The 25,142-nt window shown below is 31.0% G+C and overlaps 2 protein-coding genes across 2 annotated transcripts in view; one reads left to right on the top strand and one right to left on the bottom strand.

Moving 5' to 3' along the window:
* LOC127738006 (cell division cycle protein 16 homolog) overlaps positions 1 to 1,200 on the bottom strand; it is a 34,471-nt gene extending 33,271 nt beyond the window's left edge. Inside the window, exon 1 of the mRNA XM_052249014.1 lies at positions 1,088 to 1,200. Within this exon, the coding sequence (XP_052104974.1) occupies positions 1,088 to 1,192 (105 nt within the window). The 5' untranslated portion in view covers positions 1,193 to 1,200. The remainder of the gene's footprint in view (positions 1 to 1,087) is intronic.
* A 94-nt stretch (positions 1,201 to 1,294) lies between these two features.
* On the top strand, positions 1,295 to 24,738 carry LOC127738014 (A-kinase anchor protein 14-like). Its single transcript, XM_052249023.1, has 5 exons — positions 1,295 to 1,423; positions 22,337 to 22,607; positions 23,391 to 23,570; positions 24,004 to 24,056; positions 24,330 to 24,738. Exons 2-5 carry the CDS (start codon positions 22,347 to 22,349, stop codon positions 24,412 to 24,414), a joined length of 579 nt encoding a protein of 192 aa, XP_052104983.1. The 5' UTR covers positions 1,295 to 1,423; positions 22,337 to 22,346; the 3' UTR covers positions 24,415 to 24,738.
* The last annotated feature ends 404 nt before the right edge of the window (positions 24,739 to 25,142 follow it).

Below are 25,142 nucleotides of genomic sequence, written 5' to 3'. Positions count from 1 at the left end.
GAGTGAATGTAATATTTCCCAGCATAAAAACTAAGTCCATTTATAAGTAAAATACGGAAAAAATGGAATTTTATTTTTACAAAATTTACTTCTGGATACTATCTTATGATCATAAACAAGCTTCTGTCCAAATTTGGTAGAAATCCAGGATAGTTTAAGAAAGTTATTAAAATTTCAAAAACTTTAACCACAGAGTGAATATTTGTGGATGCCGACGCCAACGGAATGTAGGATCGCTATGTCTCGCTTTTTCGACTGAAGTCGAAGGCTCGACAAAAACAATGAAGATTCAAAATGTTATTGTTGTTGAGTTTAATAGCGGTTTAGTATCTTAACTTTAAAAAAATATTCAACACAAAAAACCTTATGAGTAAAAACAATGAAGATTCAAAATGTTATTGTTGTTGAGTTTAATAGCGGTTTAGTATCTTAACTTTAAAAAAATATTCAACACAAAAAACCACCTTTTTAGAAAGTCACTTTATTTTGAAACAATGACAAAAAATATAGCAATACACTTACCAAAACACAATTAAAAAATATTCAACACAAAAAACATCACTTTATTTTGAAACAATGAAAAAAACCTTATTTATAGCAATACAATAACCAAAACACGATTAAAAAGTTATTCAACACAAAAATCGTTTTTAGAAAGTCACTTCATTTTGAAACAATGAACAAAAAAAAATATTTATAGCAATACACTAACCAAAAAACGATTGGTGTGAACATGTAGGGTGCAAACGTAAAAAGGGGCGAACGTGAATGGGAGCGAAGGTGAAAGGTGGCATACGGACCCGGATTCAGAATTTGTATATATGCAAAAATTCTAGCCTTCAATGAATATTTTATGGTTAAATTGGGTCTCAAAGTTGAGAACAAAATTCTCTCTCAAAATCCAACCAAAAAAAATGGCTTCAGCGTTGTGACGTCGCTGTAAGTCGTCAAAGCAAAAAATATAATAGCCTTTCAAGACGTCATAATTATTTGGACTAATTGATGCGATGAACCGTAACATTTATATGGTAAATCACTGCTTATGATGTATATAAAGATTATAACGTATGCAAATGTTCAAAAGTACTTTGTCTATATACTGCTTCACTCTTTCTCTCAGCTTTGGGAGGTTATAGTTGCAAGGTGGGGTTTGCTTTTCTGAAGTTTCAATTTTCACTTCATCACCCGCCATACTTGTTATCTGAATTACTTCCGGTAAAATAATCCAATAAATAGACGTCTTAATAATTCGACGGAAGTTGCAACTTCTAATTTTGGAAGCTTCAAAATAATTGGTCTATATTTTTAGATTTTACATGGAAACGTAAACAATATGGAGGACACTATTTTGTGAAAAAATACAGAATACAGAAAAAAGTCAATAATTGTTAAACCTTTTAGTTTGAACACTGTTAAATTCCAGGTAGCGTACATTTAAATGTGACAGTCGTATTTATGAATACACCCAAACAATTTGTTTTCCAATGAACATTTTTTATTTACGGTTTTAAAAAAGTTAATAGCCTTGAAAATGGTCAATTTTTCGTAGGTTTTATAAAGTACTTTGAAGTAGGTTTTCTGTGAATCCAGGAGTATAAATCTTTATGAAAATTTGCTCAATTTATCCCAAATATGTCTCATTTTAAGAGTAAATGTGCATGATAAACAAAAACTAGAGGAATAGATACACATTCGAGGAGCTATATTGTCCATTTGAGGGTAACACGAATGACCAAATAACACTTGTAATGACTGAATAACACTTGAAATTTTAATATTAGCACATATTGGTGACATTTAAACATTGATTATTAAATAATATTATGTTATAAGTGTATTAACGCGCATGAAACTGCCCTTTAAAAAGAATTACCATCACCGGGTATCTTAGCGGGATACAGGGGCGTTTCTAGGATATTTGAAAGAGGGGCGTAGAATAAAATTTTTTTGACCTTTTTCAAGGACGTATAACTAACAAGGATTCGTGTCTCGCGGTATCTCGTTAAAATATCGCAAATCGTGAGATTTGGATTTACTCACTACTACAATTATGCACGCTTCAAATAAATATTTCCGGCTAGTTACGATAATGTAAACAACTAGAACTCCTACAGTCTCGATCGTCATGACAGAAATTCTCTGTTTTGTTTTTAACTTTTGTTAATTATCTTCGATGTTCAAAAACAAAAGAAACAAATATAAAAAAAATATTTTCTATCAAATATGTCTTACAGGGCCGTTAAAATCGTATAAATTTCAACGTTTTAACATTTTTATTATTGAATAGTAAATGTCTTCTAGAAACAATGATTGATTTGATTAACCCTTATTTAGTTGAGCATTTAACTTTGCATTCCTAATTCCTGTGATGATTTATAATTAATTATAATAAAGAATAAAGTAGTCCTGATTGTATGTTGTTCATTTAATGAGCTTGTGCGGTATCCTTTCTACTTTTTAACCGATTGTAAGTTGTTTATTTAATGAGCTTGTGTGGTTTCCTTTGTACTATTCAATTTAGAAAAGCTATGACCCAAACTACACTAAACGAGTCATTGTCTACTTTCAAAATGACCAAAGCTGATTTGAGAAATATACACGAGTATGTCATAAAAAGAACGAGTTGCAATATCTGCTATTTACTTTTCGATTTGAACTCTATTAACATGTCAGATTTCTTATCTTGGGACACTGATCTTGATCTAGAACTATTGCTAGGGGAATATACAGAATATGACCCAAGTGATAGTGACAGTAGTATAGATTTCGCTGTGCCTAGTCCTAAAAAGAAAAAAAACTGCCAACCCAACGGCAAAGGTGTCAGACATTTTGTATCAATGTCCAGTATGTGACAAGCCACTGAAAACCATCTCAGGCTTTAGAGGGCATACCTCAAAACAGCATGGTCAACAAATTCGGGCCAGTGACTTTCGTGTTACAAAAGGTGTTTCAGCAACACAATCATCAACATCTACTAGTTGTGAATCTTCACAGGTGTCAAAAGATACTTTTAGTAAAACTTTTTATACAGCACTGCCAACATCACTATGTTATATTGCAAATGACCCATTTGTTGTTAATCCACACGAGATTAAAGATTTATGTCATCAACTAGAAAACAATACCTCTGCTAAGGAATGTTTACATCAGGTTATTTACACCATTTTTGAAGAGTCAAACTCTAAACTGACACAAAGCAATGATAGAGAAAACATTTTTCGAAAACTTCATAAGGTTCGTTCGGATGTGTCCTTAAGACAGAAGTTTTTAGACCATTTTCCAACATGTTCAGAGAATGTACTTTCAATATTTTTGCAATTGATTTTTGAAGACATTATTGGTGAAATTATGGCTCAGATGACCAAGGTGCAAAAAGACAAGTCAGAAAAAGAGCAATCACACCTTAGTAGTAATGATCAGTCTATTCTCTTCTATATAGCAGGATATATTGTGTATTCGCTGTGTAAAAGATTTTCTAGGTATAGTGCACATAAACTTGGTGTAATTTCAAACTTTACCATGACATCAGACAGTCAAAATTTTGTTACCCAATATAGCAAATGGTACAATATACAAGATCGTGGTGGTCTCCAAAAGCCATGTGACACTTTGTTTCTGCTAGTACGTGAGATGGAACTTATTGTACGCAAGTCTACTAGCTCAGTCTTAAGTGCAAATTCACTCTTAACTGAACCCTTGATGGAAAATATTATGGAAGGTTTCATGATCAAATACTATTGTAACATTCTAATGGCAAATGAAGAGGGTTCAATTGTTTCAGCTGTAACAGAAGACATTATCCGTTTATTTCTAAGGATACGTGGTTTTGCTGTTACCCGACTTGAGCGTAATAAGACAAGCATATCATCCAAGTCTACCAAAAAGTCATCCTCAAGTTTGAGACAGGCCTTGAAAGACATAACCAAAAACTAATTAGCAGTAGTTAAAAATAAACTGTAAACTGTAGACTGTAGTGCTTTTACATGTATCAGGGAATTTTCTGGATTTTTATTTAAAGTCGTCTCCCCTGATCATTATATTTCAGTGTATTGATGTTCTTGTTATTTAAAGAATCTTCTCAAAGTACATTTCAGTGCTGCTATAAACTGTGTATCCTTGAATTGTTGATTTTGTGCTCATATCTACCTGATTATTTATATTAAAAGAATTAAAGTATTTATGTGGTTTTTTTTATATACAGCTAAGACCATGACTATCAATTGTTGAATTGAGCTATAAGGTGTTTCATCATTGGTAAACAAGTTACTTGTGTATTCTGTATAGAATGAGTATAGATATTGCTTTAGTTGTTGTTGTTGAGAACAGTTGGTCAAATTTGATTTTGTTAATTGTTTGGCAAGTTTGGTCTTTTACAGTAACCTATATACAGTATTGGTTTTGCTCATTGTTGACAGCTATACAGTAACCTTCGAATTCAGTTGTGTACATTTACATCATTTAGTCCGGTAAATTAAGAGTTGTATTCTTGGCAATTACATCACATCTCCTGTTTTTACTTGTAGCAGGTTTAAGACTGTTTTGTGAAAAATATGATTTATATTGTTCATATTCATCCTCCAGAGTCCTGCATGTACATGTGTCAGAAATATATACTAGAAACTTGTCATTTTTGTCACATAAAAGGCAGAAATTGAAACTCAAAATAAAGCAATTTAGATTTAAATCTATTTATCTCAAACACGCAACATATATTACATATATACACACACAAAATTAGTAAATCAAGACATATTTAATAGATATATGTCCAAAGTATATGTACAAATAAAATCATATTATTATTATCCTCGCTAGTACTAATTACATTTTTTGTGTGAACATTTTTTCATTTTGATTAGCTGCTAAAAATAATCCTAAAAATAGCTGTTGAAATGACTTAATAAATATTTCCATTTTAATACGAATCAATTTGTTTTTTACAACCAATTTTACTATAAAAAAATTATTTCTATGAAAAACATGTTTTATAAAAATTGTGTCCAGAAGTAGAACTTTATACAATATGTACACTATACAAGATAAGATAAGATTTATTTTATTAAAGTGTCTAACTTTGAAATTAAAACTATTCATAACTTTTTGAAGTTTGAAAAGAATTGCAATCATGACAAATGTTACTAATGTACAACTAAAGCTTATCTCTTGGGTAACTTTGAATCGTCAATTACAAAACGGTTTTCGTCATTCTCTCGGTGGATATTCCCTCTCTTCGGAGCTAAAGCAACTGCTCCTACTGCACGCATTTGGTTCATCATGTGTCGAACCTCATACACTGTTGGGTTACTGTTGTCACCAACTCTATGACGGTAATGTCCAAACTCCTGTTCAAGAGGATCCTGATTAAAAGAGTGAGTGAGAACAAACTTAGCACCACTGTTTAATAAAAATTTCACACTTGCAACAATCGAATGCACACTTATTTTCAGTCCAGTAATAGTCTGATGACTAAGCAGCATCCCCTTCCGGTCTTTCAAAGTGAAATTTCCTACACGATTCATGACGGCTTGCTCCCATTCACTGAAGTAATTCAGGAAATCCTCTTTTAACCACCTCAGTCTTTCATCATTTGAAGAATTGTAGGGATTCAAATCCGGATTTCGTTTGTTACGACCTTCGTACAGGCTTCGCACATTCAAACAGTCAAAAAACCGGTTCATAACCCTTATAAAGTTCACTGTCTCTGTGACATTGTCTCCATATACATGTATCATTTCCAATGCATTAGCTACAGTTGAACTCAAGACCTGTGCAGCAAAATTCACCTTCATGCACCCAAATGTTGACATGTCGATATGTTTTCTTGTTAATTTGGGACATGGGCTGTATAATGACAGTTCGCAATGCTGTTCGAATAAATTAAGCAAATGAAGCCAAGAAATGTCTTTACCGTCTTTCCACATTTTTCGAGTATTTTTATGAGAGAATGAATTGCAAAAACAGTTGCGTGTGGTTTTAATAAGATGGGGTACGTCCGAAATAAAATATATAACTCTGTTGTCAGATGAGTATGGGTTATCTGCATAGTGTACAAAGTCATTGTCCTCTCCGTGAAGTTTAAAAAATCTCCTGTTTGATGACGCACCGTCGCAAGTAATGAATAAAACCCTTAGGTCAACAAGGCTGGTCTCTAGAATGCGTACTGCCTTCCAAATAATGGGGTACAAAAAATCTGCTGTTATGCTAGTTGTCGGAAAACCGGCCAATGGGAACCGTAGGTCGCAAGTTACACCCCTCACCATTACAACAAGCATGTACTTGGCTATGTCTGAGTGTTCAGTTCCTTTAATACTCTTATCAAGTTCCATCATCTGGTTACCAACTTTGTCTAAATTACAGTATCCTATTAATTCACCACTGTATTTGTCATATACCAATTCTGATTTAACCTGAATTTCATCAAATAGTATTCCAACGTACTTTCGCCATGGCTCATCATTGTTATACATGCCCTTCTTTTCTGCCTCAGATTTCAATATATTTAAAACATCTGGTTGATAACCATTACCTGAAGAAAAAAAAATCTTTCAGTAAACCTACATTATAAACAGTCTTTAGTAATAAAAGGAAAAGTACATGTGACCTACATTTTAACGTATCAAGAGCAGTCTGCACCGTTAGCCACTAGTCGATGCCCCAGACTGGTAAATATTGATTTGGACTAGTGAAATTTTTCAAAATTTTGTATAGTCATAAATTGACAAGTTTTGATACTTAGTTTCCAGACTAGTAGATGTTGAAGTTTTTGGCACAGACTGCAAGAGAGGTAAAAATGGTAAATATCAAAACAAGACAGCAACCTAACAAATAGATTGACAAAAAAAACAATACAAATCCTTCAACAACAGACAAATATTCATACAATGCGCCACAACTCACCAGTATTTAATTTCATTTCTAACGGCATTCATAAAAACGCTATAGGATAATCATGATATATATATAATGTCAAAAATAAGTGAATTGATTTATTTCTGTAGGTGAAATTGCAATTAAATTCAATCAGGTTTTGCTCAAATAAAAATAACCCAACAAAAATACATACAATTTAACCTAGCCTAATTATAAGGGTGTCTTTTAAATGAAGTCTTAGAACTTGTACAAAAATGTACATGTATGTGTTAACTGAAATTCAAATGTATAAACATTTTGACATTGAATGACCTATAATGACTATAATGTATTTTGTGCTGTTTAGGGGGCTCACAAACATGTTTAACCCCATCACATTGTGCATGTGCCTGTCACACGTTAGGAGACTACATTCTAGTTCAATTGTTGTCTTTGGTCATACGTGTTCCTGTCTTATATCTTTGGTTAAAAGAATGATAAAGTACAAAAACAAAATGTAGGCTGTTAACTTTCTTCAGTCTTAATATTTGGGCCTTTAATTTCAAGCCAACTACATGTACATGTATCATGACTATATTGTTTGGGTTTTTCTCATTGATGAAGGCCATAACGTTACCTGTAATGGCTTGTATACATGTATTCAATAAAGCAATTTATAACTCATTATCATAATCATGATACATGTATATAATAACCATTTCTTTTCATTTTTAAGGGGATGCATTATTATCTATAGCTATTTTTTTATATATTTTAGGACTAAATTCTTAATTTGACTTTTTGTTCCATTTATTATCTGTTCGATTGACCCTATACATTGTAGAGGCAGAACCCCCAACATATCTGTACATGTCTAATAAATATATGTGTAACTGACTTACCACATTTAGTGTAGTGAGAGTAATCAAACAAAGTCCTGGCACTTGGTAAAGTGATAAACTCAGAGTCTCTCAAAGCATCATATGCAGCACTGGACTTCTGTCGAAGATACAAGCACCATCTAATTATCATGGGATGCCATCTCATTCCTTTAGCTGATTTCACGTTAACACTTTTAAATTGTTCACTCCAAAAAAGTCTTTGAAAGCAATTGGAATCTGGGAAGGCTTTCTCCATTTCGGTTGAACATAAAGCCATAGCATCTCTCATCTCAATGGACTGACATGCACTTAGAGTCACACCACTTCCTGATAAATCCCGTTGGAACTGTCTTTGAGTTTGGGCAATCTGGTTTTGCAAACTGGTGATGACATTTCTCTGCTGTGAAATTTTACCAATGAGCTCATCTCGTGACATGTTGCAATGCTTATAGTTCCTTGAAATGTAATTTGGAGTGCTGCCATCAGAAAACCTTTTTTTTTCTTCAAGTCTGTGTTTTCTGCTTATAAGAATGCGTCGTAGACGAGTACATGGTGAGCATCTGTTTCCTTGCACTAGTAACAAACAACTGACATTGCGAACTGTTGAAGAGTAATTAACAGTCCCTTTAACTGCACCAAAATCTTGTTCTTTAAAACCTCGACAACTCTGTGCATCTGTTGCATGCTCTATGGTGCTCCCAACTGGAGTAATATCTAGAAACTCTTGCTCGTGGTTTCCACTACAAACAGTATAACTCCTTAATTTAGATAATAGTCTCTCAATGCTTGTTATGTTGTCATACACACGTGGCAATCCTAACCAGATGTCATGTTCTCTACTTAGTTCGATGCCGTGAACATATACCTTAGCTGAAAAATCTCTGTTGATTATGATATTTAATTTAACATACACACTTTTCGATGACGGATAATGTTCTATAATTTGCAAGTTGTCACTGGCAGCAGAATTATACACATACGGAGAAGTTAGACTAGTACAAACAGTCTTTTTCAATGCCTCGTAAGGGTCTTCTGAAACTACATGTATTACACACTCTTCTTGGCATTCAAGTTCAATATGTTGATCAATAACCACATCAATTTCTTCATCTAAACAAAGTTCTGCCACTGTCTGGTTATCAGACAAATATGAATGATCCAAAGAGACTGAATCCACACTGGTGCATATAAGCTCTTCTGTTTCAGATGGCAAAAGATCTTCATCATGTGCAAGGTCTGGCGAAATTGCATGTATTTCAGTTTGCCCTTTGTCTAATTTTAATTTGCCAGTTCCACGTCTTTTCCTGTGATATGGCACATTCTGCCTTTTCTTCCTTTTAGGCATTCTATAAAATAATGAAGACAGAAATTAATAAACAGCTGGAAAACCCCTTTTTTTTAATGAATAAAACCACCACAACTCGGAAACGTCGAATCTAAAATTTATAAAAAACAAAAGGGAGCTCACGTCAATAGATATAAACAATTCACCAAAGTGTAATCTAAATTGGTTAAAGCGTTTTTTGAGTCAATGTCCGACATGTTGACAACGGACAACGTTATACCAAAAATTAATACGGGCATATAAAAACTATTTGTATTATTTAAATTATAATTTTTGCAAGCATGACATTTTAACATGACAATGAATGTTAAGATTTATTGATAATTTTACTTTAATCATTTGATTAAAGCAAACAATTAGTTACCACTAACAATGACCAAAACATGTACATGTGAACCTGAAATAATATTTCATATCAAATCATATTTTATAACAAATTCAGTGTGTCACACAGTGTGTTAACTTTGACATGTATGCCAAATGCTTGTTTCAAAATGATTTTAGCAAGTGCTGGTACAAAAAAATGTACATTGATACTTTGGAATTGAAGTTGAACTGATATTGTGATCACCTGCTTCTGAAGTGTCTGAGTATTGCATATGAATGTTAAGTCTGTAGATGTTGTTTTAAACATTGATATTTCCAGCTCCTGTAATTATCACTTTATTACATTGTATGTTGACCTTGACACTTCAGAGAAGCTGCATGCTAAAACCTATTATGCAACCCCGACCGCACTGATAATTGTTTCTTATCATGATTTTTTTTTTACACTTTTGATATATCAGGGATTTTCAATTTGGTAAATTCATCATAAATTATTAATTAATAATATTACTATTTATATTTGGTTGTTCAACTTGAACATCATGTGCTTAAACATGTACATTTCACTTCACAATGTTTTATACAAACATAATTTTTTCAATCCCTAATGACCACTGTAACTTTTATTAATTAAGTATGTTTTATAGATTAGACTGTTGGTTTTCCCGTTTGAATGGTTTTACACTAGTAACTTTTGGGGCCCTTTATAATAAAGCTTGCTGTTCGGTGTGAGCCAAGGCTCCGTGTTGAAGGCCGTACCTTGACCTATAATGGTTTACTTTTATAAATTGTTACTTGGATGGAGAGTTGTCTCATTGGCACTCATACAACATCTTCCTATATCTATTTGATAAATAATCTTGGCTTTAGCATATATTTAAAAAGATTATATAAAACCATACCTGAATATTTAATACTTCTTAGTCAATGGCAAGGCAATCAGTTTAGTAAAATTGGTCAATGAAAACACCTGAGAACCTGTAAAAAACAAATGGAAACATTGAGGAGTACATAAAATACAAAGGGTTTAATTTCATGATTAAAAATTACCATGGAAAAAAATCCAACTTAATTTACATAATCAATTAAAATGTATCATTTCAATCTTGTTTTGAATAAATTTGATAGCAAGAATGGTTTAGTTAGCTTTCAATTAATACATGTTGAAATTGATTTATCAAAATGATTTTAGAATATTATCCTCGTCTTGTTTGTTGCTCTAATACCAGAGCCATGAAACCAGACTTTGTATTGAGTATCTGAAATTTGCATGAATCATGCCTTCAATTCGTGGCTATGCACATGACCCGATTTCAGGTTTTTCATGTTGAGACTGTGAAATTTCCCCCTAATTTTTTTTAGAAGACAGCTTTTTATTATATTAAAATTACATTATAAACTATAGAAAATTCTGATTCCATTGACATTTGTTTAATACTAAAAAATTGCTTTGCGTAGACAACTGAGACAGAACAGTGGCGGATCTAGACAGGGGGTTCCGGGGGTTGGAATCCCCTTTTTTTGGACGATCAATATATTTGAATGGGGAACATATAGTTGGAACCCCACCCTTTTTTAAAATGGCTGGATACGCCCCTGACAACTGAGACAGAAGTATAAGACAAATCATAAAATATGTATGCTTTTCTGCCATATAGGAGGCTTAATTTTGCTCAGCATGCTCAAAAACATGTAAGGAACAGAAGACCTTTAAAGTAATTTTTGTTTACTCTTCCGATATTGACTCTTGAGCTGCAAATTAACTGCATTGCCTTGGTTCACAGTCATTTTGAGAAAGAAAAAATGAAAATTAATTTAAGCAAAGAAAGGTTCAATATCTAATTAACTCTCCAATATAGGAAGCTAATTTTTTCTCTGCAAGTGTAAATATATCTATTGAATGGGAAAAAAAATACTTTAATGCATTTTTCTGCAACGTGCATTAACCATATACCTGCAAACTAGCAGCTCTGCTCTGATAGGTAGATATAATGAAACAAAATAGAGCTGTTAAAAATTAGTTCATTTTGAAGCTCAATATCTAATCAAATTCTCAACATAGGAAGCTTAAATTTTATATGCAAGTGTAAAAATGTCTAAGAAATGGAAAAAAATAATGCAACATGTGATTGTGTAGCATATATTCAACAATATAGCTGCAAAATAGAATCTCTGCTCTGATTGGTAAACATTTTGACCAAAAAAATGGAGGGGGAGAAATAACTTCAATATTTGACTAACCTCTCAACAAAAGAAGTTGGAACTTGCTATGCAAACGTAAAAATATAAAAGGAAAAGAACTCGTTTAATTTAGAGCGTCTTTTACACCAAAAACGAAAATTTAGCTGCAAAAATACAAGGCCATTCTCCATGTAAGTCGCCATTTTGTTTACCGAAAAGGGCTGTTTTATATGTTATATTACACGTGAAATACACAACAAAAGACACTCTGTTTTCATATGCAAACGTAAATGGTATCTAAAACTTGTAATCAAATACTTTTGTAGAAGTAAATGCAATAAAATTTAATGATTTCAATGCAACATGACAGGGTCATGCAACTCGGACCCAGCATCATGGGCAGCATCTGGCATCCAAACTGTTGATCACTTATCATGATGTTTATAAGTGTCTTATGATGTTTTTGTAGGAAAATATCATTAAATACCATAAAATAACTTCTACTTAATCAGTTTTTAATTATTCATATAATGTTTTTATACTTACAAATTGGGCTATTCCAGAAATAGTCTGTCCCCCCCCTATGGAAGACATTGGAATTCCAGATTTTTTATTCTTGATTTTTTCTAAAATTCCAAACAAATTTTCTGTCTGGACCAAAAAATTCCAAACTTTTTGTCTGTTAGTGCACATGAAATTCCATGTATTTTCTAAAGGGACGAATAATTTCCTTACAATTTTTACTGGTAGTCATTAAGATTTTCCAGAACAGAAATATTTTGTGACCAATAATTTCCAGGTTTAAAACACAAGAGTTCTGATTAATTCCCTATGTATATGTACATTTCTGGGGAGGGGGACAACAGTCTGATACAGCGATAGTAGTTTAGAGAGCAGGATAAATGATATTGATACTGTGGAATTTCATTTTGTAGGTTGCACTTTGTAAATACAGCTGTTTCACAGACTATGCCTCTTTTGGGGTATACATTTGTATATCATATTCATAGATATTTTGTTTTGTATATGTACTTGTTCCCAGATATGATCTAGATATGTTTTATCTCTGACATAGAGACATAACTTGGGAATGTTACCAGAATAGGTAGATATTTATAGGTAGCGGCCAACTTGAATTCTGAGGAAGACCCAAAATGAAGGGAAAGGGGGGAGCAGTACAGAATTTTATTAGTAAATGTTCAAACTCTTAGAAGTTCTGGGCATGTTAATGTTGAAAATATGCCGCAGATCCCTATGGTTAGACTTTTGAATAAAATAGTTGTGCTTATCAACAACTTTCCATTCTAGGATTTAATTTTTGTTACAAAACTTCATAGTGAAAGTGGCACAGTTTGAGCTGTAAAGGGGGTTCCTATGGGAAATTACATTGTCTTTATTTACAGATGCGCAACCTACGATTTTTATCTTGAATTGTTAACTGTTGAATGTTAATCAGGTGCAAATTTCAAAATGATTGGATTAATAGCATCTATGATTAGCATCACTCAGTGGAAAATTATATCACATGGGAAGATAAAAACAAAGAAAATTTGTTTTGACAAATATTTGATGCCTTAATGACCTTTTTAAACACATCAAAAATAAATACTGACATCTGATTAGTTTCAGACTTATGATGGTCAAGTAGATGATAATTTCAACCTAATTATATATTTAGAATTTAATCTGTATTTTTCACCATTAATTAACACCAATAAATTGTGCAATTCGATATCTCCTAAATTTTAGAATGAAATTTAGGGTTTGTCCTATATCATTATAAACAAATGTGATTTTGGGTTACTTCAAGCTAAATAGCCAGAACATTTACCAATCTATATAAACAGCTAATTGATACATCCTTTATTCAAACACACTTGTTTGTCTTCACAGCAGGAAATTGTCTAATTACCACAATATTGTAGAAGACTGACCAGATTGAGAAATGACCAGCTGTGTACTATGACTCTACTATGGATTGCAAAATACTGTTACACATAAATAGATTCATTTAGATTGTTATCAGAATCAGTGGCAAACTGTCTACTGACTTTTGAATTTACACACAGAAGATCCCCCCCCCCCCCCCCCCTTTTTTTTAAATTAATGCAAGGCAATGAGAACTTTTATAAATTGATTATTTGTGTTTAGTTTTTTATTTTCATATGAAATTAAGCATATAATTTACTAAGATAAGAAAAATAAATATAATAAGAAATGACTGATGTTTGAAGAATTAACCTATTTTCAAAAATATTTTTATTGTGTACTGGAATGAAACTTTAAATGATATTGAATGCAATGTTCTCCTACCAATTGAATAATCTGAAAATGTATTCTCTTAACAATGATGTCTAAAATTTGACATGAGTTTTGAAATCTAAAAAGTTTATAAAAATTCATTACACAAAAAAACTGACATTCTTAAGTCATCCTGTTTTACAATTTACTATTTGTCAAGCCTGCAACTAGAGTTCCCCAAGCTAGACATAGCAATCCTTCTCTCTAGTGTCATCAACATTTAAAGGAGTAGGTCCGGTAAGGGCCAATTTTGGCCTCAAATTTCAGGTACATCTGATGAAAGATTTTGGGCACTTTTTAAACACATAAGTGTCTTCTTCAGTCGATTCAATTAGTTGATGTGAAAGATTTCAACTGGTTAAGTCATTAAAGACGGCAAAATTCAAGCTTATATATATGAAAAATCTATCAAATATGCCATAAAATGTCACTTTTCAGATGTTTTTGTCGAAAATGAAAGTGGCCGCATTCGTGTTCATTCTCAACCCTTTATATATGTTATGTATTATCATCAAATACAACATACATCTAAATTTTGAGACTGAACACAAATGCGGCCACTTCCATTTTAGACGGAAACCGTCTAAAAATTAGCTCAAATTGTAAAATTGTGAAGATTGCAGTAATTTTGCATGATTTAACGATGCTAGTACCCGATACATGTGCATTGTATTGTCAAAAAAAAGCCCATACTTATGTAGCAGAAGTATTCTTAGCTTTTCAGTAAATAGCTGAAAGTTTACATTTTAACAATTTTGTAAAACTGCTATATTTTGGGGCCAACAAGGGGTCTTACTGGGCCTTCTCCTTTGTTTTGGGTTAATTTCTTTTTTATTTTAAGTCAATAGCTTTGTTAAATATTCATGGAATTTTGCTTAACTGACAGACGCTTCTTCTATACAAAGACAGCATCCAGAGATTATTATTCTTTTTTCAATATTTCACTGATATAATGGACTAAGTTTTGTTTGCACTAACATATATTGTTTACAAAACTTTGAAATTTTCAAAAAACTAAGGATTTTTTATTACAGGGATAGATTACCTTAGCTGTATTTGGAAAAATCTCTTTGGAATTTTGGGTCCCCAATGCTCTTCAACCTCATAATTTATTAGGCCTTTTATTAAACCTTTTGGATTCGAGCATCACTGTTGAGTCTTTTGTAGATAAAACCCTAGTCTGGTGTTGACAATTTAAGCCTGGTATCAATAATGTGGTTTTTTAGACTTCAAAATAACTTTGTCAAAGCATTATGGAATGATTGATATATTGATTGAATGATTGGTGTTGATGCCACTTCAGCACTATTGTGCTATTTTGTGGCGGTCAGTTTTTATTGGGTGGAGGAAGCCATAGAGAACCATGATATTCGGTAGGTCTCTGCCTTATAGAGCTAGCACTAATCTAATAAGCAACATTTTAATTCAAAAAGACACAATTTTTTAGTTGACAAGATAAATTAAGAGTACAAATTAAACATCCAAGTATCATTTTCTGTGATTAGGGATAATTTCATAGAATTTGATCCAATATCCACACATTTTGGTGCAAATCATATCTCTGGCCTTTCATGGATACTGTGCTATGTAGCAATGTTTTGTTTTTTTCCGGAATTGTATTTATAATTAAAGGGAAACCTTCATCAGAGACCACCCCTTTTGTTTTTGTTTTTCATTTATTTCTTTTTTATTACTGTTTAAAGATTAAAAAAAAAATTTAATATCTTTTTTTATTTATTATTATGGTAATTTTACCATGCCCATTTTATATAAATTTTATTGTTTATCAGTAAATTTCAAAGTATAGTTTTATATGCAATATTTTTAAAATCTGTTTGTTTTACGATTTTATAACATAGGGTTTATTGTTAATTATACTTATATATGTGATTGGATAAATGTTGTAAAGCGCTTAGGGTAATTTTAATATTATATAAATCGCTGTTATAAATACTGTATAATTTAATGTTGAATTAAGTGTTTCATGGTAAGAATTTTGTCTGAAGAATATCAGTTTACTTGTGTGGTTTACATGATGATGGTCATTAATTAGTTCTGCACAGAGTGAAATATTTTGTAGGAACTGTGATGTTCATACAAATAATTTTATAGCTCATTTCACTAATTCACCAATGTTCTATTTCTTTTGAATCCTATTGATAGGTTTTTATGGGATCTGGCACCTATTGTAGAATCTGTTTTAAAAAGATGCCAGTATTTCCTGAATACTTTTTGAAGTTTTTCTGCTTGAGAATGATAATATGTAATGAATGATACATTACATCTATTTCAACTTTGTTCTTTTTCTTTAAAAACTGGGTGGTTTGAGTTTTTATGAAGATATTGAAATTTTTCATGAAGATATTGAAATTTTTCAGTATTCTTTCAAAAGCATTTCATATCTAAAACACCAGTATTTTTCAAAGCGTTCATCTTTGAAGATTTATGGAATGATTATTGCATTCTTAAGTAAACTTTAGCAATAATTAGCATTTCAAACAGGAAATCCAATTTCAATTACTATTTATTTAGTGGTAGGGATGAGCTGCTAAAAAGGTCACCATGGTCACTATTTCAAGCTTCATTATATATGATCAAATCTGGAAATTAAGATGAAGGTCAAGTTTTCAACTTGCTATTTATATCACAAGTATATGAAACTTATCAGATGTCAGAATCTTTTGATGTGATAAAAACAACAGTTGTAAATGTATCCAATAGAGGTCAAATCAATTATCTATCTATTAATTTTCCCATATGCATTCTTACCAGCTATTAACTTGCTGTTTGTGCTTTTAATCCCATTGTTTAGACATTTTTACCTAATTAACATTAAAAATATGTAATAATGAAGAACTACAAATTTTTAATTTTACACTTTGAGAGTGTTGACCATAAGAGAAATAGGTTTAACAACTTGAGAAAATTGGATATCGCTTGATATCAACTCTTGTTATTTAATTTAATTACTAATAATAAACTCGCCACAGGCTAATTTATTATTATATTGAAATTAAATAACTCCAGTTGAAATCAAGCGATATAATTTCAATTCTCACTTGTTATATGAAACCTATAAGTACAGCCTTCAACATGGAGCCTAGGCTCACACATCATAGTAAGCTAGAATGGGCCTGAAAATGACCAGTGTGAAACAATACAGACGAGAAAAACTAATGGCCAAATTGATATACAAAACAATAAATGAAAAACAAATATGAAATACAGTAATAAGCGACAAAACCACTTAAATTACAGGCTTCAGACTTGGGACAGATATATATATATAGAAAATATATGCAGCGAGGTTAAAAAAACGTATGTGCTGGATCCAAATTCTATTGGGATAGTGGTGTATTTGTCTGCAATGACAAGACTTCATGTACACTGGTAAACATATTGGCTAACAATTCTTCTAGTCAGGGATTTGTTTGCGCTTAACTTTTAAACACACTTCTTTTGGTTACGGCTGCATACATATGTATATGTTACTTACTAAGAAAAAAATTCCAGTTTTTTTGGCACATTTAGAAAAAAAAACAGATAAATTCCAGACAGAAGAAATAAAATCGATGTCTTCCATAGGTATTGCTTCTAATCTTTACACTAAAATTTCCAGACAAATTGACAGCATCATGAAAAAAATTCCAGTATATTTAAGTTTTATATTGCGTTTAAAATCTGGAATTCCAGAAAATTTTGGTAATGGTGAAAAATATTTCCATGGATTTTTTTTTTTACATCTTATGTCTTCCATAGGGGGGGGACAGAATATTTCTGGAATAGCCCATTGATGTAGAAATCTCGAAGCGGCACTTCCCGCTGAAGCTTTCTGCAAGATCTCGTGATTTCTCGTAGCACGCGGTATTTCTCGGATGCTATCAAGGCGGTATAGGGACTTTCCTATCCTTCTAATATACGTCCTTGCCTTTTTTTGCTAAAAAACATAAAATAATTGTGAAATGCACTAATGTAATGGTTCCTGACTTGGAGCATGTATATTTTATAGTTAAAGTGTCAGGGTTTGACATTTTCTATGCCGAATTCCAAATTCTAGGGTATAAGGGGTTACTTTACATTTCAATAGTCCTAGGCTAGGATTTTTTGAACGGGAGGCGAAATTACGGTTGCCTTGGTAGAGGGTCCATGGAGAAGCTCAGAAGCTCCTAGATTTCAACAATTAAGCATCAAATTATGAAGTAGCCAGACTGATAAATATCTCTCTATTTTAGATTAAGTTCTGGTTTCTTTGATCGACACACATGCTACAAGACAAACAAATACTGAAGTATAAAGTTCTTTCGTTCTAAATATTGTAGGCTTTAATGTGGAATACATGATTGAATATAAAAAATGGACATAATTGTACTACATTACTAAATTAAAGCAATCATGTCACTGTCTAGTTCCGATAGGTGGTATATGGTACATAAATAAATATGGTGCTTGAACTTCATGGCAAAATGTAGGTCAGTGTCACTTAGTTACTCACTAATAGATATTAAAACAATATGATACTACCAAAGGCTATCCAGATGGGAAGTAAAAGAGCTATACCAAATATACATGTTACTAGTATAAATGTACCTTAACGCAAAACCTAAAATGAACACAGAAATACTGACGGACTCTCATTTTCAATGAATGGTTAAGACTAGAGTGGATTCATTAGAACCATTTTCATCGAATGTCTAAAATAATCCAGAAATTCATACATTTTTTTCTTTTTCAATAGAATTTTGCAAAAAAAAAGTATTTTATTAAACAGAAAAAAACTCATCATATAAGTTTAAATAATCTTTTTTTTTATTTTTATTTTCTGAAGAAAAATAATATTATTTGAAAATAAAAATTCTTTGTGAAACAATAAAGCTTATTACACTTTTACAGAAGATATAGTTAGGAAGTACATATATTGTATATAGTTGTAAATATTTATTTGTGTTCTTTTTTTTAATTATTATTATTGGTTTTGGTAATGCAGTCTTGGTATACCAAGACAGTCACAAGTCTTTTTAATGCAGAGTGTCCATACGGTAATATAATTTCATTATCATTTAATGATTAATTATGTAATGGGCATGTGTCAGTAAACAACAATCTAATTAACAATACATTGTATAATAGAATTGTAAGAAATTAAATATTTTGATTATTGGGAACTTTGCATTATCACAATTAAATTATCTAATTGGCACAAAATGTTTCATTATATTTCCTTATTAAATTAAAATGGATGAACATAGCAATAAAAGAAAATTAAACGTCAATACTAAGAATATAAATTTTTTTCCTTTACTTTTATTTCTGAATTTTGAGTAAATTAAGTAAATTGAATATATATTGCCAAGGAAAATGTAATAAGAAATAAGTTAAATATAATCGAATTAGTGAAATTAATGTCTACATTAAAATTAAATATGTACAATTTCACATTTGTTCTTTATTTATTTCATATACCTTCTAATAAATATCATGTTAAAAATATACTTTATAAAATTACTTTCCTTTCTAGAGCCTTGGCTATGTCGTACTTGTTGTCTGAAAAGCAGCATTCCTTACATAGGAACTTAAGAGACGCATCTGACAACTTTTCAAAACCTTCCTGAAAAACAATTATTGGACAATACTCTGTATATAAAGTACATTATTTAATACTTTATTTTCATAGCATTTCCCTTTGAATGCATATGCAATCATTCTTTTATTCTTCCCATTGTGTTTTCCTTGGTCGCCATGTTGGATGTACACACTATATTTTAATGATCTTTATGAACTTACCTGCTTTCTGTAAATCATTTTTGTCGAGCCTTCGACTTTTGTCGAAAAAGCGAGACATAGCGATCCTACATTCCGTCGGCGGCGTCCACAAATATTCACTCTGTGGTTAAAGTTTTTGAAATTTTAATAACTTTCTTAAACTATCCTGGATTTCTACCAAACTTGGAAAGAAGCTTGTTTATGATCATAAGATAGCATCCAGAAGTAAATTTTGTAAAAAAAAAATTCATTTTTTCCGTATTTTACTTATAAATGGACTTAGTTTTTCTGCCAGGAAACATTACATTCACTCTGTGGTTAAAGTTTTAAAAATTTTAATAACTTTCTTAAACTATCCTGGATTTGTACCAAACTTGGAAAGAAGCTTGTTTATGATCATAAGATAGTATCCAGAAGTAAATTTTGTAAAAAAAAAAATCCTTTTTTTCCGTATTTTACTTATAAATGGACTTAGTTTTTCTGCCAGTTAACATTACATTCACTCTGTGGTTAAAGTTTTTAAAATTTTAACAACTTTCTTAAACTATCCTGGATTTCTACCAAACTTGGACAGAAGCTTGTTTATGATTAAAAGCTTATATCTAGAAGGAAATTTTGTTAAAATTTTGTTCCATTTTTTCAGTATTTTACTTATAAATGGACTTAGTTTTCTTCCAGTTAGCATTACATACAGTCTGCAGTTTAAGTTTTTAAAACATTTATTAGATTCATAAAGTATCCTGGATTTTTACCAAACTTGGACAGAAGCTACTTACAATCAAAAGATAGTATAGAGAGGAATATTTTTATTAATTTTTTTCCTCATTTTTGTTGAGCCTGCGATTAACAGCAATAGTAGGCGAGACACTGGGTTCCGCGGAACCCTTACGAATTTTTAATTTATAAAATACACTTATAATATAATATTATTTAAAAATCAATGCTTAAATGTCACCAATATGTGCTAATATTAAAATGTCAAGTGTTATTCGGTCATTACAAGTGTTATTTGGATAATAACGGTGTTATTTGGTCATTCAAGGTACTGTCCATTTGATGAGTATCCACAACCTGTTAATTCGTCTGTGCTTTTACCCTCAAGTCTTGTAATTTTGTTAGTTTATTAAGTCCTTTCATTTTGTTGATATTACATTAAGAAATGGATTTACTGGACTAATAAATTCACTGGTCAGTGTTGTAGATGCAAGTCTTCTAATCTAATGCCAGTAACATAAGCTCTGCAGTTAAGGTTTTCAGTTTAAAAGGACATATACAAAGACAATACCTGTTAAATTTTTCAGTTTTAAAAGGACACATACAAAGACAATACCATAATAAGAGTCAGGTGCTACCCAATGAGCCCCTGAAGGTTACTTGACATTTATCAGATATATAAATTTGCAGGGAATCATATGTTCCTTAGGTACAATACACCTTATCACTATTTGTCTACCATTACTGGACATCACAAAGGTTCCCGTAAATTTTTGACATCACAATAGAAAGTATCTGACGCCACAATGGAAAAGTGATTGTTGTATGACATCAATAGTTTAAGTGGCGCAGATTTCCAAATAGCGATAAGGTCTATTTAACGGTACCATCATGATAATATATGCTCCTATATGATATTTAACCAAAAATCAAGAAAAGAAACAAAAAACCAGAAAGAAGTTTTCTGCCATGTTCATTGCAGCTTTTAGTCTTTTAGTGAGACTTAGATGTTCAGTTTTATAAGCATTGGCATTTCTCATTTCAAAAGAGATTATTTGACTTTGATTGATTTGCATAGTTTACATGTTTAAATAATGCCATTTCAATTTCAACATTTGCATTATACTATCAAAATTACAAAACGTCTGAGACATACATGTTTCTGTGTCAACAGTTTATTTACCATATAGTTGTACCCACTGTTGTCAAAAATCAACACTTTTTCAATGTATGCTTCCTTCAGGAGCATATGAACCAATCTTATATATATTGAATGCATAAAATTGTTTCACCTTTTTTCATGCCATGTCCTTTTATAGCTTACTATACAGTATGGGTTTTGCTAATTGTTGAAGGATATACTATGGTGTAGTTGTTTACATCCTGGTCTTAATTGGTCTAGAGCACTCAGCAAAGAATTGGTAATTGCAGTATAATCTTCATAAACCTTGAAAACCCAGCACAGATTTTTTTCTGTTGAAATAACGACCCAAAAGAACAAATTAAAATTGTCTCCTACTGCTTGGTTAATTTAACTGATGTTTCTTATTTTACATCACTTTTGTTTACCATGTTTACACATATAATCATATACATATTGGCGTACATGTATAACTTAACAGTTTTAGTTAACAGTACTGCAAATACTAAATATTTTCTGGAAGTCAACCTGGGCTACCACCTAGTAATTTTCAGTAGCCAAGACTGTATATCTGGGTCTATTGGCAAATGGGTTAAAATTACTGCTAATTTGGATCCCTGTATTAAATATATATGTTAAAACGTTACATTTGAGATCAGTTTTGCAAGGTGATGACTACTAGTTGTTATGCCTTTATTCAAGTATTGAAAAACAGGTGACATAGATCTATTATCATAGAGGGTGTTTCTAATTGACATTTCATTTTAATAGCATTCATAATAGAATTTTTAATAAACAATGATGAATAATATACTCATATCTATCTGTTTTTTGTAGCACATAAAACATGTCTGCGGAGGAAGCATATGCTGATCAAGCAAAAAAGTTGGTTGATGATGTAATAGAGTCTGCTATTAAACGACTAGAAACTGGAATAGCTCTTACAGAAAGAGAAAAGACATTTGAATCAATTATACAGCAATCTGAAACAAGTCCAGAAAATACATTTGTGAGGGATGAAAATTTTGTTGTAGAAAATATTAAATGGCTCACTATAGGAGATTATTCTGTTTCAAAAGCAGAAGAAAAAATGCATGAATATATAAAGGTACATGTAAACAAATGTTTAAGTTAGCTGTTTGGCGTGTAATTATTTCCTCTATTTAATAAAAATTTTTAATTGAAATTGTGATTTGAATCGGTTTCCAATCCAACGTTTTGCTTTGAAACTTAGTCTAACATTGAACGAAAAATAGGTTCACTAATGTATGAGTATGACCAGTAAAATTTGATTGATATATACTGATACCAAAAATGACAAAAATGTATTTGATCACTTAATAAAAAATACTTCAATAGGTGAAAGTTAAGTTTTTTTTTAATTAATTGAGAGTTCAGTATGACCATAGTATGGTTTATATTCAATTCCAGAAGGTTTATTACTTATTTAAATTTCCCTCATGTTTGTTTGATTAATATAGATGATAAGTACATGAATCACTGTATTTATAAAAAAAAAAGCAGTTAACTTTTCTCCATCTATCCATTCCTAAACAAGACATTTATAAGTTACTGTAAATTCAGAAATTATTGCGAGGTTTTTATTAATGCGACTGGGTGACTATCGCAAAAATAAGAACTCGCATTCTGATGTCTGCAACATATATCTGTATGCAGATTTTTATGATATCGCAATAATTAATCTCGCATTTTTGTCCATTCTTCAAAAATCGCAATAATAAATGCACGCAATAATATCTGAATTTACAGTAATTAGATCATGAAAATGAAGGATATTTGACTAATTATTAGTCTACAATGCAGTTTACCTAGATTTAAACTTTCATTTTGATATACATGTATTGCATTCTTGTTTTTTTTTATTTCTTAGACATGGCAGTATGATGTCAGCTGGTTATATTGTATAGACTTTCTGGGAGCAGAAGAATATGATTTTGATTCAAGATACAGATTCAGAGTACGATGGAGCATACCAACAAGAAGAAAACCAATACCAAGAGCAACAGCTTCAGTTTATTTTTCATTTGTAGTATCAAAAATTAAACCTAAGGTAAAATAGCTATCCATATCTTAATTTCAAAATAGAAATTTTATTAAAAGGGAGATAATTTAATGAATTGACCAAAAAAAATGCAACTATCTATTAAAAATATATTCTCTTTTTTTTTAATTCTGAAAAACAGATAATTGTTTTTGTCATATTAAAAATCAGATTCAGTAATTGCAAATTAACAAACACCATTTCAGTGTATGTCTGTCAGAATTTTAGCCAATTTGGCCTGATATTACTTTTCCGAACAGCAAACAATTAAAAAAAAAAATGAATTCAGTGTAAAAGATTTTAGCATTATGATAATAACATTGGAATAAAATTGGAATAAAATAAAAAATTGATTATTGTATGTTTTTTATTTATTTTCTTGCCTGACTGTTTAAGAGAGAATTTATTTGCTTTCATTTAAAAATTATCTTCCTTTTTTCAGCATTACCCAGTTGATACATACTATGTTTACGAGACACACAAGTTAGTTCACAAGTAAGTGTATATTATAATAAAGCCTAAGAGTACCTCAATCAGGATAAGTCATGCTTCTTTGTATAAAATGTGAAATGATTGAAAAAAAAGGGAATCCATTGCCTTGAAAATATATTCATTTTCAACTGTTATAAAACTAACAAAATAGACTTTAAAATGTGGTCTTTATACAATTTGCAACTTGTTGATTTTTATCCTTGAAAATAAATTGACCTTTTATTTTCTTGATTTTTAGAATATCTAAAAATAATAATGATAAACTTGACATTTCAGACCAGGACAGTCACGATTTAGAGAAAAATGGTTAAAGGATATTATAGAAAACAAAGTGATGATGATGCAGATGGTGGAGTTCTAATTCATTCCAGTCATGAGAAGTGTCAGTTCTCAAGATGATTTAAACATGAGATCAGATAAATAAATGTAATGAACAACAAAACTAATGTCTGTGATAAAATGTATCAAATTTTTTTATCTATAAATAATTCATGTCAAAAAATATTTTTGGATGTTATTTTTCTGTATTTTACTTTAGCTATTCTTTAATGTCTGTATGTAAGAAGGATATTTTTTTTTAAAGCAGAGGGTTTTATTAAAAAAAAACCAATATCACTCAATCATGAAGGAAGATATATTTGTTGTATTTATTGATATTTTACTTATTAAATTATTTTAAAAACAATGTAAACATCAACGACGTCATAGGCAGATTATCAATGAGAAAGTTTTGCTGAAGATCCTTAATTTATTATATACTGAGATTGTATAGAAATTCTTAATATTAGGATCTCAAAATAACAAAGCTCTGAAAATTGCCAGAAATGATCTGTATGCATTTCTCAGTAATCCACAAAATATTGTCATAATTGGTCAATTTCCAATGAACATCTGTTAGTTTTGATTTTTATTGAATGGAAACTAGATGGAAGTGTTGTGTTTCTATTATAAGAAAAATATCAATCTCTGTAGTATCAAAAGGTGTTTAAAAGAAGATATTTGCAGTTATTTTGTCTATACTTTTCTCAGTATGTATATTTTCTAATATTGTGGACAGAAATGTTTTCTGTATGTAGACTTTGCACCATT

This window comes from Mytilus californianus, unplaced genomic scaffold (genome assembly GCF_021869535.1).
Source record: "Mytilus californianus isolate M0D057914Y unplaced genomic scaffold, xbMytCali1.0.p SCAF_4, whole genome shotgun sequence".
NCBI lineage: Eukaryota > Metazoa > Mollusca > Bivalvia > Mytilida > Mytilidae > Mytilus > Mytilus californianus.
Note: the sequence above shows the minus strand (reverse complement) of the source record. Positions and strands in the feature narration are given on the sequence as shown.